This window comes from Ambystoma mexicanum, chromosome 2p (assembly GCF_040938575.1).
Source record: "Ambystoma mexicanum isolate Mex_15411 chromosome 2p, UKY_AmexF1_1, whole genome shotgun sequence".
In the NCBI taxonomy this organism is placed as follows: Eukaryota; Metazoa; Chordata; class Amphibia; order Caudata; family Ambystomatidae; genus Ambystoma; species Ambystoma mexicanum.
Genome location: NC_090923.1, coordinates 312,918,564 through 312,932,982, shown reverse-complemented (window position 1 = coordinate 312,932,982; position 14,419 = coordinate 312,918,564). Strand labels below are relative to the sequence as shown.

The 14,419-nt window shown below is 40.4% G+C and overlaps 1 protein-coding gene across 5 annotated transcripts in view; it reads right to left on the bottom strand.

Annotated features, from left to right (window-relative positions):
• Positions 1-14,419, bottom strand: part of CACNA1D (calcium voltage-gated channel subunit alpha1 D) — a 2,225,258-nt gene that overhangs the window by 1,108,582 nt on the left and 1,102,257 nt on the right. For all 5 annotated transcript variants that reach the window (XM_069643624.1, XM_069643621.1, XM_069643623.1 and 2 more), the window contains exons 17-18: positions 11,861-11,930; positions 11,143-11,212 (exon numbers count right to left, since the gene is read on the bottom strand). In XM_069643624.1, coding sequence (XP_069499725.1) covers positions 11,143-11,212; positions 11,861-11,930 — 140 coding nt within the window. The remainder of the gene's footprint in view (positions 1-11,142; positions 11,213-11,860; positions 11,931-14,419) is intronic.

Genomic DNA, 14,419 nt, shown 5'->3' with positions numbered 1-14,419 from the left:
AATATATCACAGTTCCTTTATCAGTCTATTTTGGGTGATAGCTATTTTGGGATCTCCCTCGGTCGGGCTCGACCCCTCTTCTCTTTATATTCTTGGGTGATGGCTTCACCCCTGGATCTCCATCCGTCAGGCTTGGACCCTTCTTGCCTTAACAGGATTCAATTCCCTTGGTTTCTCAATGTACACTTTCTTTCACAATGTTTGTAGATCAAAGTATTTCGATTGTGCAGGGATTTTGCCTGACCCTCTGTATGACTACTTTTACCTATTTTGCGGGCTTTCCTACGGCCTTCTGGCACTTGTAGTTTCTCTCATATGGGACTCGACCATAGTGTCTCCAGTTATCACCCACGTGGTGCTGCTTTCCCTGTGCAGCTGGTCTCCCCTTCACACTTTGAACAGTTTATTCACAGTCTTTAGCTTTGGTTCAAAACTTGCCACTTTGCGATTCTCATTCATCACAGCCCGGTTCTTATCGGTTCTCCCCTCGACTCACTGACTGTGTCGAACTGCTTGGTTTTGGCTTCTCTGGAGTCAAGGTCGGTACCACGAGCACAGGAGCTTCCCTCGCTGTTGCTTATCGGTATCGGCTTGCCCCGTGTACCAGTGACATTTGCTGCAGGACACTTGTGCTATTGTTCACAGTCTTAGGCTCTCTTCCACAAAGGTTCTGCGGGCCTGGAACGAAAAGGACAAGGTCACTTCTCACCTCGCCACCCTCTCGATTCCTGCTGCCTTTCTCCTTCTTTTGAACTTCCGCGTGGTAGCTGTCTCGTGCTGTGTGCTGTACAGGCCTTACTCATACTGTGCTCTCCTGCTCCACCTTTTATCCCTGTGGGGAAAAGGAAGGGCCATCAGGTGTGTGTGGTTTAGGTTAATTGCCTGACTTGGCCTGACCCTTGTATCCGGACATGTCAGGTAAACAGTTGTATTACCCTTTGCAAAGGTGTTTGTGTTTGAAAATCAGAGAATTCGAATATCCTGCGGGGTATGATGGGGAAGGTTTGAAAAATGGACAAAAATGACTGGGATGTAAAACAGAACATAGAGGATTGTGGAAATGGTAGTACTCAGTCAAAGTAGACTGGGATTTCGGAAAATGATCATCAGAAGGACAGGATTGGTAGGATTTGCAGGGATCATGAAATTAACAAGGGGGTTGTGGGAATGGTAGTACTTTGTCTGATCAGGTTGGGAGTGTGGAAAATAATAATCAGGGCGACGGGAAGAAGGATGGGGAGTATTCGAATGGAGACCGGTGAAACAAGAATTCTGGGAGTTATGTTTTGTATTTGTATTTATTGGGGTAAACGGGTTTGGCACCTTAGAGGATTGATTATGTACGGAGGGGTTGTGGGATTTGGGCAGGAGAGATCTAATGGGAGGGGGGAGGCAGATGTACTGTAACCTACAAAGGCTTCAGGGATCTCGTCCCCTTCTTCCTTCTCGGTACAGTACTGTGCCTCACCTTGGATATCCTCCCAAGCGTAACCACAGTCTCCCCCACCCAGGTGATCCTCTCCCCCACTGGTCCACCCCCAGGAACTGGATTCAACAGTGATGTCCGTGTCCTGGCCACCTGTATAAGGGATTACTAAGCTCTACCTGGGTGAATACCCTCAGGTTTCTCACAGTAGTTAAAAGAAAAGTGGATCCTTTAGATTCCACACCATATCCACACTGTAAATAAACTAAACAACATCAGTGACCTTGGACATTGGGACAGTAGAACACTAGTCTGAATACAATACAACACATAATGCTGAATATCCCTCCAACATTGACTTTCCTTCCATCGCCTAGAAAACCACGGATTCCAAAGGTGGAAAAGGGCATTTGGAAATTATGTCAATGCAGTAAGTGGGACTAAATGCAGAATACAATGGAAGAAATTGCTACTGATGCACTGCTTAGTGACTGCTGAACAGGACAAATGTTAAGATCTACGAGAACATAATCAGTCAGATGCAGGGAACCTAAATGAGTTTGAAAAATTCACTACCAAACTAGACAACCACTTTGAAACCAAAATAAGTGTGATACTAGAAAAGTACTGGTTCAGTAAGAGGTCACAAGAGGAAGGAGCAACTGTAGAACAATGTATCACTGCATTACAGGTATTAGCCAGATCATGTAACTTTGGTACACAGACCGACAAAGATTAGGAGATCAATTCTATTGCAGACACAGTAAAGTGAAAAAACAACTGTGGTTCAAGGGTGACATGAATCTGGAAGAAGTCTTGTGAATAGCCAAAGAGGTTGCACATACAGATATATGTGCAAAGGCTCTGGAGAGGAGATAGACGGAAAAAGTAAGAGTAAGAAAAGAGAAGAACATGGATCAGATACAAATGCAATCACATCGAAAGCACATAACAAACCTATAATAAGAATCAGCGATTCAGGAAGATCATTACAGCCCCCAGATCTTTGTATCAACAGACCAGTATTGGTAAAGAATCAAAAGTCCCTTCAACGAATGTGCTACTGATTTTGTCAACAGTTCAAATTGTCCGGCATTAAAATCTGTATGCAATAAATGTAAACATGAAGGCAATCTAGCAAAATGTTGTAGAACAAACACAATACACCTAGTGGATGAAATGTATGAAGAATCAGAGGAACCAGTTTTTGCAACAGGGGCACAAGAAGACGAAACCATGCTCATAAATGACAATCCTACATGGATGATGATTGTCAAAGATTGCCTTTGGGAGCATGGTGTATTGTGTGCCTGAGTCAAAGTATTCAAAACCATGAGATTGAACGGAGTTGATATTAAACCAGTGACACATGTTGGAGTATGAATAGACACAGGTTGGTTGGCAGCAGAGTTAGAATTCAAAGGCAGAAGCGCCATTGGAAAAGGATATGTTACCGGCAAAGGCTCCAACCACTTTTCATTTGGCTGCATCAAAAGAAATTGAACATCAATTTGAATCCCAGCTTAGAAGAAACAGCTCTGTGTTTTAAAGAATTAGGAGAGGCAGACATATTTAGAGAAGAAATAGAATGCCTCAACGGCTATATACAATGAATTAGATTTCGTCCAGGTTCAAGACAAATAGTGGAGCATTCAAGTACGGATAAGGAGTGAAGTAAATGCTGAAACTGCAAAGTTAAAGGGTTGTAGAGAGAATCGAGGCATATCATCAACAGCTTTAGCAGTAAAACTCACATGAAAACTAAGGCTTTGTGCTGATATGAGGGCACCCAACAAGAGCATTATACCCGATACACATCCACTTCCCAGTTTTATGTTTTCAAGATGACATACTGATTATATCTGTCTAATTCGTTATTATTCGAGTGAAAGAGGTGTGCCAGTCCTCTAGTGATCCAGGAACATATGGAGAGATGTTCTCCAGAACTTTTTTCTAGTTGTTTTAGGCGTCTTGGGCTCGAAACTAGCGTCGCAGAATTAGTCTTCTCTAGATCTCTCCATATGAAATGCTTTGTGTATTCTAGACATGACAGATTTGTCCGTCTAATTGATTTCGCATGTCGAGTAAAGCTTGTTCGATTCTTTGGATAACTTGATCTGGGAGAGTTTGCCTCTTTCATTCGGGTCATTACTCGTATTTGAATCTTCAACTGTTGTTCATAGAAAGCCCAATTGAGAGAAATATCTTCTGGCTCGCAAGGTATTATTCATCACCTCTCCAGAGTTACATTCGATCTTTACTTGATCCGTACTCGCATCAGAGATGAACTGAATCAGCTATATGTCTCCAGATCCAATATTCTTCAACGAGGGGATTACTTGAAAAAGGCGTAGGATAGTTGTTCTATTATGTATTAACCCATCCTTAATTATTTCTGTTCTTTCTATTTGTAGGTTTTTTCCTGCAACTTTTGTCCGTGTATCAAGAAATTCAGGTAATCTTGGCTCAGTGCCTCGAGATTGTTCCCGCTGATCTTTATCCTTATTTCTTTATTCGTCTAACTTTCTTGTGATATCTCAGGCCGTCGTTTCTGACATTGAAGTTATTTCTATCACAGACAGGTCTTCCCATGTTGTCTAAACTAGATCAGTATCAGATATGTCCTCATCTAATAAATCTGTTTGTTGTTGTACGGAGTGACCTTCTTCATATTGATCCAGTATGATCACTGATGTAATTTCCTCATGGTCTGAATCATCAGATCTGTAATCTTGTTTCTGCTCCGTATAAACGGATAGATTCATCAAAGCCTGTTGTTGTAATAAGTCATCGACTTTTTCCTGTTTTTCCTTTAGTTGTCCTGTAAACTCTTAATATTGGGAGCGGGGGACTTTGATCTTCCCTTTTTTGCTTCCTCGATTGAATCAGTCTGTTTCTGTACTTTGTATTTTGTGGGACCAGGTAATGTGAGGTTTCTTAAAAATGCTCTTGACCCACAGTTCTTTTTCTTCCCTTTCAGGGCTTTATTTGTTTTGTTGTTGTTCTTGCATCAGATTTTTTTATCTGTTTTCTGTCTTTTGAGCTCATTATCTCAGGTGTCTTATGTATCGAAGACTTGTTTTGTATCTTGTTAATTAATTTATCCTTTGATGGTAAGTTTGGTGTTTCTTGTAGTGGCAATTGCTGCTTTGCCCCGTGTATATCATGAACTTCTGGTTTAGTTATTGTCGCTCTCTCATGAACAGTCCCTTCGCTGTTAGTTTTCTCTGATCTTGTTTGATTATCATATTTTTGGATCAATTCTTGATTCAATTGTGTCTTTTGTATTTCCGCTGGGTTGATTGCGAGTGTGGTCTAATCCTTTGCGGTATGTACATTGGATAACAAAGCTAGAACCGCTGTTGTCAAATTCGTTTTCTCCATTCTGTCACTCCTAGCGACATCAAACAGTCTTGTCTGCCATTGAATGGTAGCTTCTGCTTCAGTATCGAGTCTGTTCTGTATTTTATTGATGAATGCCTCGAGAAAAAGTTATTTAGAGTGTATTAATGTAAGCAACGTTGCTTGATCTTTTATAGCATCAGTACCTGCTTCTTGCAATTTCATGAATGGAATCATTGGTTGCGTAGCAACAGCTATCAAACGGTTCTGTAAATCGACCATAGTGGTAGTTATAGTCTCTTGTTGTTGGCGAATCGCTAAAGGGCATTGACATTTACTGCTGGTTATTTCCTCCTTTTCCTCATTAATTTCTTTACCTCTTTTCATATCATCAAGTTTCATGCTTGCTCTGTCTATGATAGCAGTTGCTTCACTTTTTTCTTGATTGCCGTGTGATGTCTTTTTGTTGGAGTTCTCGCTTGCTGTTGTTGGAGTGGATGTCATCCGTATTTCTTTAGAGGTATTTTCAAGTATCTTTCCAAATAGTTTATTTCGTTTTTCGTGGCTACACATCAATGTCTCAATTTCGGTTATGTTGCGCGACAGACGGGTTAACTGAGTATTGATTTGTTGGTCTTTTGCTGGTGTTTGGTATTTATCATTTTTGATAAAGTCATGGTTTTTTCTCCATATTTCTTTTGCAATCTTTGCTTAATTCTTTGGCTGTTATTCATAGCTGATCCTTCATTCTGCCTAACCAGCTCCGGTCCGGTTCATTGTGTTTCATTTCACTCTCAATGTTGTTAATGGTAGCTGTTTCTTCATTCGTTAAATCCAGGAACAACCTATCTGCCAAAATCTTTTTATGTTTGTTTTTTCTCTTCGGGTCTCGATTAACACCAAGTATTGGTATCAGGTCTGGTAATGTCACATTATTGGATTTTTGATTGTTTCCTAACCCAGTCTCATGGTTATCACTGTCTAGCCCGGCTTCCCTGTTGGGGTCTACCACTTCCGTGCATTCTCTGCTCTTAGGGTCATATCCCATCATATTCATTGAGATTTGAGGGACTTTAGTATTCGCTGTATTCCCCAGAATGGGTGGTCGGTTACTACAAGGTAGAGTTGGTTCTGAAATTAGTAGTGCGTTTGTCATAGGGACGGAAGGAGGTTCCGAAACCGAGTTTGTCTTTAAACGAAGTCTCATCATCAGTGCAGTAGAAACAACCATTATTCACGTGTCAGGAAAGGGTGTCAATGTGTACGTTCCTGTAAGACCTGGTCAACCCAAGTCCCTTCTAGTTTTAGTGTTTATTTCATCGTCGCAGTTTGCAAACACCCACTTCGACACAACCTTCTCTAATAGACCTCTCTCTTGTTCACTAGAGTACTCGCACGTATCTGCCCAGTATTGGGTTTCTAAAGATGGTTGTAGAATAATTTGTCACCAAGGGAGTACGGCTAGTTACTCCAAGATCTTACCGCTTTCCCCTCCGTTCGTTATTAGGAAAAATCCCATTATTTTCTTCCAAGTGCCAACCTGGAAAAACGCTACACAGAAGGCGTGCATTGAATCGGAGGTGAATGAGTAAGTATCTGTTAGAAATGTAAATACTCGCTTACGCGTGCTTCGGAGGATTTGGCTGCATCACTCACTCTATGCCAAATGGAAGGGCTCTTTCATCCACGTATAAGAGCAATCAAGTATATGCGGCGCTCCCGCTATGAGAAATTGCTCTCGTCGACCGCAACAGCGGTACTTAGGCGGAACATTGCGCAACTGTGGGGCTCGGAACGAACTCCTAGCTACGACCAATGGGTCACGGATGTGGACATTTGCGCTGCAACGGAATACCGGGTGTACAAGGTGAGAGGCTGCCCGCAAAAGGCGAACAAGATATGGAATCGGTGGGAGGAGGCCGCCTAACTACCAGAAGCTTCACCACAGAGATGAAGACGGTGTGAGGCTCTGTAACACAGGGCAGATTGAGCCTGATCTGTAAGACTACATTATATGCTTTCCCGAATTTTGATGGACGGTCCGTTGGACTGGGGTCCCTGATACTGAGTTCTTAGAAAGTTCTTGGTTATTGTTTGTCTCTCTCTCGCTCTCCCTTTCTCTCCTCTCCCCCCCCCCCCCTGGATATGTTGACTTTAGTAATGTCCCACTTTCCCCTCCTGTAATGAAGAGAGATGATTGTAATGTGTTTATTTATGCCTTTAAAAAAACAATAAAACATTTTTTGTTTAATAAAAAGTATATGCGGCGAAACAAAAGGGGAAGACAGTCACAATGCCTTCTCCTTCTTCTTGGGTAATGTTCAAAAAGAGTGTTCTCACAAACCAGAATTACCAGGGGGAATGACTCCCTTCCCCTGGCTTCAGAGTTTAACCCAGTCCTGGCACAACAGCTCCTTTCTCCTGGCGGGGCTCCTTACACTCTTCAATTAAACCAGGGGAAATTACTCCCTTCTCTTGGTATGTGTTTGCACAGTTCAACACAAGGCCAGGGAGGATGACTCCCTTCCCCAGGTGTCTTTTTCTGAACTCCTGATGTGGTACAGGAGAATGACTCCCATGTCCTGTTATGGCTTGATATATTTCTTTCTCAAGGTTTTCAACTTCACAAACGCTTTGCCACTGTTCGGCAAGATTGTATGCAGTACCCTTTGGGTGCACTACAACAACCCTGACCTCCTGGCAATAGGAACCCAACCTTTGGTATAAGTATGTACTACACAGGTTGGTAGTGTGGTCGAGTAGCCAGGCTTATCTCAAGTTACAGAGAGATTCACAGTGACAAGTATTCAAATTCAAGGTTTCTTGATTAAACAATTATTAATTTATTTATCAGTCAGCTAGAATAAGCCTTCTTCAGAAGGGAGCAATATAAAGCAACACACAAATACATTTAGGGATGGCTCACATGCACTAGCTACACCCTCAGGTGACTTCAATTGTTAGGCTGCTATGGACATTAATATATCACTGTTTTCATTTAGAATAGTCTTTGGAGAAGTGTTCAAGAAAAGAGGGAATAAAACAAGGATTCACGCAATGGTTCTTAAGCAGGTAGGTACTTTCAATAACCCCCCAATGCAAAGTCAGTTAACCCTTTCCTGGAAGGAAGGCAAAACAGGATGGCTTGTTTGGCCATAATGCAGATTAGTGTGAACCGTTAACAATCTCATGGAGATTCCTCAGGTCTCAAGGGACACCCTCATGTGCGCACATATTCACTAGAAGGTCTTGTGATTCAGCAGGCCACTACGGCTTTCCCTTGCAGACTTGGGTTATGGTTGCGGGTTTCCAAACAAGCCTAGAGCCTTTTGTGGATGGGCTGTATATCTTCAAAATGGGAGTCACTTGGTTTGGGGCCGTTTGGAGGCTCTTTAAGTTGTGTAGGTTTCCCTTTCCTTGTCGCAGGTGTCCATCTCTCCTCTGTCTCAGAGTATGTGTGTCTAGGTTCATTCAACATTTGCTTCTTATTCTTTTACACCTTCAAGGATCTCAGCTTGCCCACTCACCTCTTTGTCCTTCTCTTTCTCATTGCAGAGAGATAAAGGTCCCCATTGCTGCCTCAGACCGCTCTGACCTGCCAGCCACTCACCGTCCGTCTGCAGAGTAGTGCTCAGCCAGCCTAGCGCAATCATAGGAACCTCGAAAAGTAGCCTATGGCATACCGACTAGGGACCCTTCCAGAATCGAATTCAGGGAGGCACTCCTCCTTCCCTGTCCTGAGAGGGTGAGTGCTCATCATGCCGAGTTCTTTGCTGGCTTTTCAATCCCAGCAATGTGTGCAGATCAACAGGGCTTCCAGTGTCCAACGGTCCCTGTCAGCCAGCACTGCACCGAACAGGCTCCCTCGCTCCACACCACACACAGCTCCAGGAGCGGGCTTCCGAATCGTATGTGGCACACACATTTTATTGTATAGCTCCCTCACATCAGCGAGAAATGCTGGTGTTCAATTCTCTCATTTTGGGAGGCATTGTTCTGTTGGCAGCGAGCCTGGTTCCCATGGTTCCCCTGCCAGGATGTGGCCCATGGAGCACTGTTTTGTGGCTGTCATGTTTGAGTTATGCAAAACGCGTTTCATGATTTAATGCCAGACTCTGATGCCATCTTCCAAAATTATGCAGACGATACCAACATATTTATTAGATTAATGGTGACTTTCATTCTAATGTCTCCTGCATTCAATCAGTATTTATTAGGATTGAAAAATTGATGGCTGAAAATTGGCCTGGACTAAATCACAATAAGATCGACATTTTGTTAGTGAGCAACCCAAGTATGAACATAAAAAAATGCAAAGTCTTTATGCCAACATCACTCTTTCAGCCGGTAATAGTACTATGCAAATGAAGGTAAAAACTCTGGGAATGTTCTTTGACTCTTCGCTATCCATGACTTCCGACATTAATCTGACCTTTAGCGCCTGTAATGAGTATCTGATGTTGCTAAGAGAAGTTAAATGGTTCCTATCTCCTGAACATGGCGCCCACATGGTTTTTTCTATGAGAGTGTCTAGACTGCATTACTGTAATGCCCATTGGACAGTCTGCAAATAGGAATCTGTGAATAGACTCACTATAACCCTTGGCCATTTATGCGTTATGCAGTCAACTCATGAATCACCTGCGTGCTAATTGGGTCTTGATATGCTAAACTGTTTTATGTTTAACTGCTTCTTGTTTTGCGACTCTTGTACATATTCATGATTAACTGTATCTATGATTATGTATCTATGTTGAATGGTCTGTAAAATGTATTTAAATGTAACAATGGAAACAATGTGCAATGTAATGGTGATTTAGCTTTAGTATAACTATTTATCAGTATATACACATGTGTTTTTTTGTATGTTGCGTTTTCTTTTTTTCTTTTTTCTTCCACTTCTATGTTTTAATGTTTTAATTTGTACTATATAAATATTGAAAGGTTGATTAATTTCAACCGAAAACAAAAAAAATAAAAAATAAAAAATAATGCCCATTACGCGGGCATTACAGGAAACATGTGGCAATGACCTAAACTCCTTCAGAATATCGCTGCCCATTTATTTTAGGGCACTCCTAGAGATGCTCCAATTATACCTGTACTTCACAAACTACATTGACTTCCAATAAAGTCAAGAATTGTATTCAAACCTTTAACCATCGTACATTGAACTATTTATAACACTGCACCTGACAATCTTACAGAGTCAACATTCTTCTTCCCGCCCACATAAATCAGTTACTAGACATATTAGTTCTATTGCCTTTAGGAAAACATTCCTATTTGAATCGCTTTCTTGTCACCCTCTTTCCTCTTCTTGGCCGAGCACTGAAATACCTTCAGGTGGTAGCACCTCTCCTCCCCATACAAAAACAAATACAACATACAAGCCTTTGCAGAGAGAACAAAGGAAGCTTCCAGGGCTGGATCCAAATGGTTTGTTTTGTGAAACTCAATCACAGGACAGTAGTACACAAAACTCTGACAGTTGAATGAGTGCTGAGAAAGCAGGGCGACAACAAAATTACATCAAAATGGTTTGGCCAGTAGAACAGTTTATTTCCATAGGCCACAATATAAAACCAGATATGGCTTATTTGTATTTCTTACGCTGCCACCAGGTCTTGGGGGATATACAATTATATATAATTCAGATCAGGATTGTCCATAGTTAAGAGCTGTCCCTGGCTCTTGGAATGTTGGTATCCAGCAGGCTGTTTACAGGAATGCATATGTTACTCTTTATCTGCCATTTTGCCAAAATACAGAGCACCTGCTGGTGGTGTTAGTCGACGGTATCAGCAGACATACATTTTTACACTGTAATTTTCAGCGTTGAGCATTTGGAAAGTGAGACTGATCATCAGAGTTCTTTTTCTGAGGCAGAATTACGAGTATCATTTTGCATAGTCTCGGGAGGATAGCTCAGGGGCAACGTGCTCACCTTGGAAACAAGACGACATGGAGCAACATAGGTTCGATCCCCGGGTCTGCGCGTAGTAACCTCTGGTTATTACGCACGTTATAAATAACCTATCATATAATATTCCCAAAATCAAAAAACCTTGGGACTGCCTAACTTTGCAGATGGCATTCTGTCACACCCTTGAATCATACATACTCAGAGTAGTGAATCAATTGCATTTGCATTTAACCAGAAAAGGCCATCATCAGATTCACAGAAGTCCTTAAAATACATGTCTTCACAGCAAACAAAAGGTAAAACGCTAAAAATGTAATTCACGTATATGAAAAGACATGAATTACAAAATAAAACATCCTGCATTTGGGTAGCATATGATTCAAAATGATAAAATAAAGAATATATGTTTTTTAATGCACTGACAGATTGGCCTGCACACTTATCATACCAGGGACATCACTGGCAGGATAGGGATTCTTCTCTTCATTATTTTCATCTTGACATTCTTCAACTACAACCTAAATTTCAAAAGAGACGTATGAGGAAATGTAATTAAATCTTTACGTGTATTGTATAACTGAAATTCAATTTAAAAAATAAAAATAAACCAGAGCTCCATATGGTGCTATCATTTTTCAATATCTATTTTCTACATAAAAATGGAAATTGAGCCAACACTGAGGGACTGCTCCACAGGCATAATACAGTGAAAGTAAAATTGCACTGGCTAACTAAATGTAAATGATAATGAAGAGTAGCGGACCATAAAAATGTTTGCATATACATTCCAGAATTTTTAAATCATTTCTTCTTAATTTGCTTTAAAATCTGTGCAAAGATTAATGATTTTTGAAAATCATCTCTGTTACAGAACTAAAACTTGGATAAAGAGGACAGCGCTCAAATAATGTTTTTCTTTTCCAAATACACCTTCTACTTTATGCATTTTTACTTTTTTAATTGCACGTAAAATGCTTATAATCCCAAAGGTATGAGGAGTTGTATAAGATTATTTTAAAATCTTTTCAAAAGTCTATAACACCATTAAAAAAAAATGAACATTTTAGTTAAATTTAAAAATGTATCAGAAATGGAGTGAATATGATAATTTGTTTTTCAAGACAACAACAACTAAACTTCTATGGAATGGGTGTAAATATGAATACCTTTATTTCTTTGACTTTCTTTTGGTCCTCTTCTTTTTTTTCACCTTCTTTATTCTCTACACTTCCCTTTCTAATCAAAAGATAGAATGTACACAATAATTCAGTTTCAGCTGGAAAACACCAACAAAACATATTCCCAACACACACATGTATGTTGCAAAGATATACACTGCATGACTACAGGTAGAAAGAATAGTAAATGCAAGTGTTATCTGAAAGCAGAAATATAAAGCTTCAGTTAGTGCAACCAATATTCTTTTATTGTTAATGAACCAGCTAAGGAAGGTGAAGAGATAGGTCATAGACAAGTTATGACATATTAGGTTTGATGTAAGCAAGATTTATTTTTGGCATCCAAAAGCTCACAAATCTCTTTATTTCAACACTAGTGTGAAAGCCTGTGTAAACGGGCCAAAGTGCATTAGAAAAAACATGTTCAAAGTGTCAAACATACATCTGGCCGTATATGTTTCCTAATGCAACAGCTCCCTCTAGCGGTGACAACAGGCGAAGCAAGCAGTCTCTACTGCGCATGACTGCATCAAACAAACATACATCTGGCCTTTTATTATATTATATGATATGATGTTATAAATTCTCAACAACGTTATCAAAATAATATTTGTGAAGTGCCAATCCTTAAAGGGAACATGATTTAGTTACTTGCCTGTAGCGAAGCGGTCATCACCAATAATAAATATCCAATATTGTCGATTGCAGTTTGAAATATATGTGGATAATATGCAGATAGATTTTATTTTTAGGGAAAGATGTAGACTATCCAAACAAGACATTCTTGCCTGAATGGTGCCACATTCTAGTCGTCAGTGGAAGACCCACGAGTCCACATTTCTATTCCTGTGGCCCCAGAATATGAGAGCAGCATACACTCATTGCTGAGTTGATCCAAACCAAATCTACCCTACACAAAACAGATCACGGCCAGAGTTGATCCAAACCCAATCTATTCAGCACAAAACATATAAGGGCTCTCATGAAGAGCAACAACATACACCTCGTGGAAAAGGCACAGACAATATCTGTCCTGGGCTTTTAACAAAATAGTGTATATCTGGACAGTGGAGAATCAAAAGCTCCAGATTATCAGAAACAATGTAAGCAAACAAGAAATGACAACTTCATTTATTACCAGTCTTAAGTCAAAAGGTTGGATGGCTGGTTTGGCCTCCTCCCCCACACCACTTCTTCTTGCTCCAAATCAACACTAATCAATCATATTTGCTGATAGCTAGTGGGATGTTTACCCACCAGTGAGCAGGTTGCAAAATTGTTCCATCATTTCAGACAGCATTACCCTACACTAGCAAGGTAGTTAAGTGGGTTAATAGATCTGACACAGACCGCTTCATGCAACTGCAGGTAATCAGTTTCAATAGCTGCAAGTTTTTTCAATGGCTGAAAGCACCATTCCAAATAACGGTCCATAGTCTGCCAGGTACAGTTTGCTACCCCAGCAGAGCATGTTACTGACCCAACTGCAGAGGAAGGTGTGTAACTGCTGGCCAAAAGTCCCAATTCCAGTGAGAAAGCACCATGGAGTAATTTGGTGCACATCATATTGCGCAACAAGGATGATTCACATGTAATCAATGTGTCTTTGCTTGACACTGTTACTCTGTTACTTTCTTACTGCCGATACACAGATGTCACTCTAGTTTACTTCATTGAAATATTGCTGCTTAGAGGAATTCATTTCTATCGAGTTGTTGATGAATTGTAATCACATGTAACCTATTTTAATTTCTTTTACGCTTATTGCTGCCATTAGGTTTAGCCTGTTATTGACCAGTTTATAAAAAGTTTTAATTTTGCATCCGAGTCTTCCGTACTGCCTTTAAGCAGTGCATGCAAGGGTCCTTTATGCAACTTTATTTCCCAGCTATCTGGGGCCGTCGCATGCTAACATTCTCAATCAGTTGCAACATCAGGCTCAAAGCCTGTTTGACCATTTCAATGGTTGCTTGTAGAATTAGATAATGGGTATGGTTCCTTTACTTTACGTGCCCTAGAGGAACTTTGCAGCCCATGAATAACAAAACCTCCAAAAATCAAAGTACTCATATGCATGCTACATCAATCAACGCCAGATCACCGGTCAAGAACGCCTCATACAAAAAATCGAGGTCGTCCCTTAAAGCAACAAGTGGATTGGGACTAATATGAGAATTATCTGTAAGCCAAAGATGTCCACTCTGCTAAATTGAAAAGAAATTGATTATAAAACAATTTAATGTTGGTTTTAGCACCGATTAGTGGTGTGACCTAAAGCACGAGGGTCACCAAGATTATTTTGCCACAATATTTATACTCTGAAAACATTCCTTGGTTTAACAAGCTAATTTATTTTATCATAACAAAAAATGGGTGTTTTTTTTTTAATACAATAAGTCTAAAGTACAGACTGAAGTGACAGAAGGGGTAGTTCAAGAAAGAAACCTTAAGATTAGAAGGCAATCTACCAAAAAGGCAATTACGTGCACTTTACAAATATATACATGCAAAAAATGAATGAAGCATATGCAAAAACATATATGATAA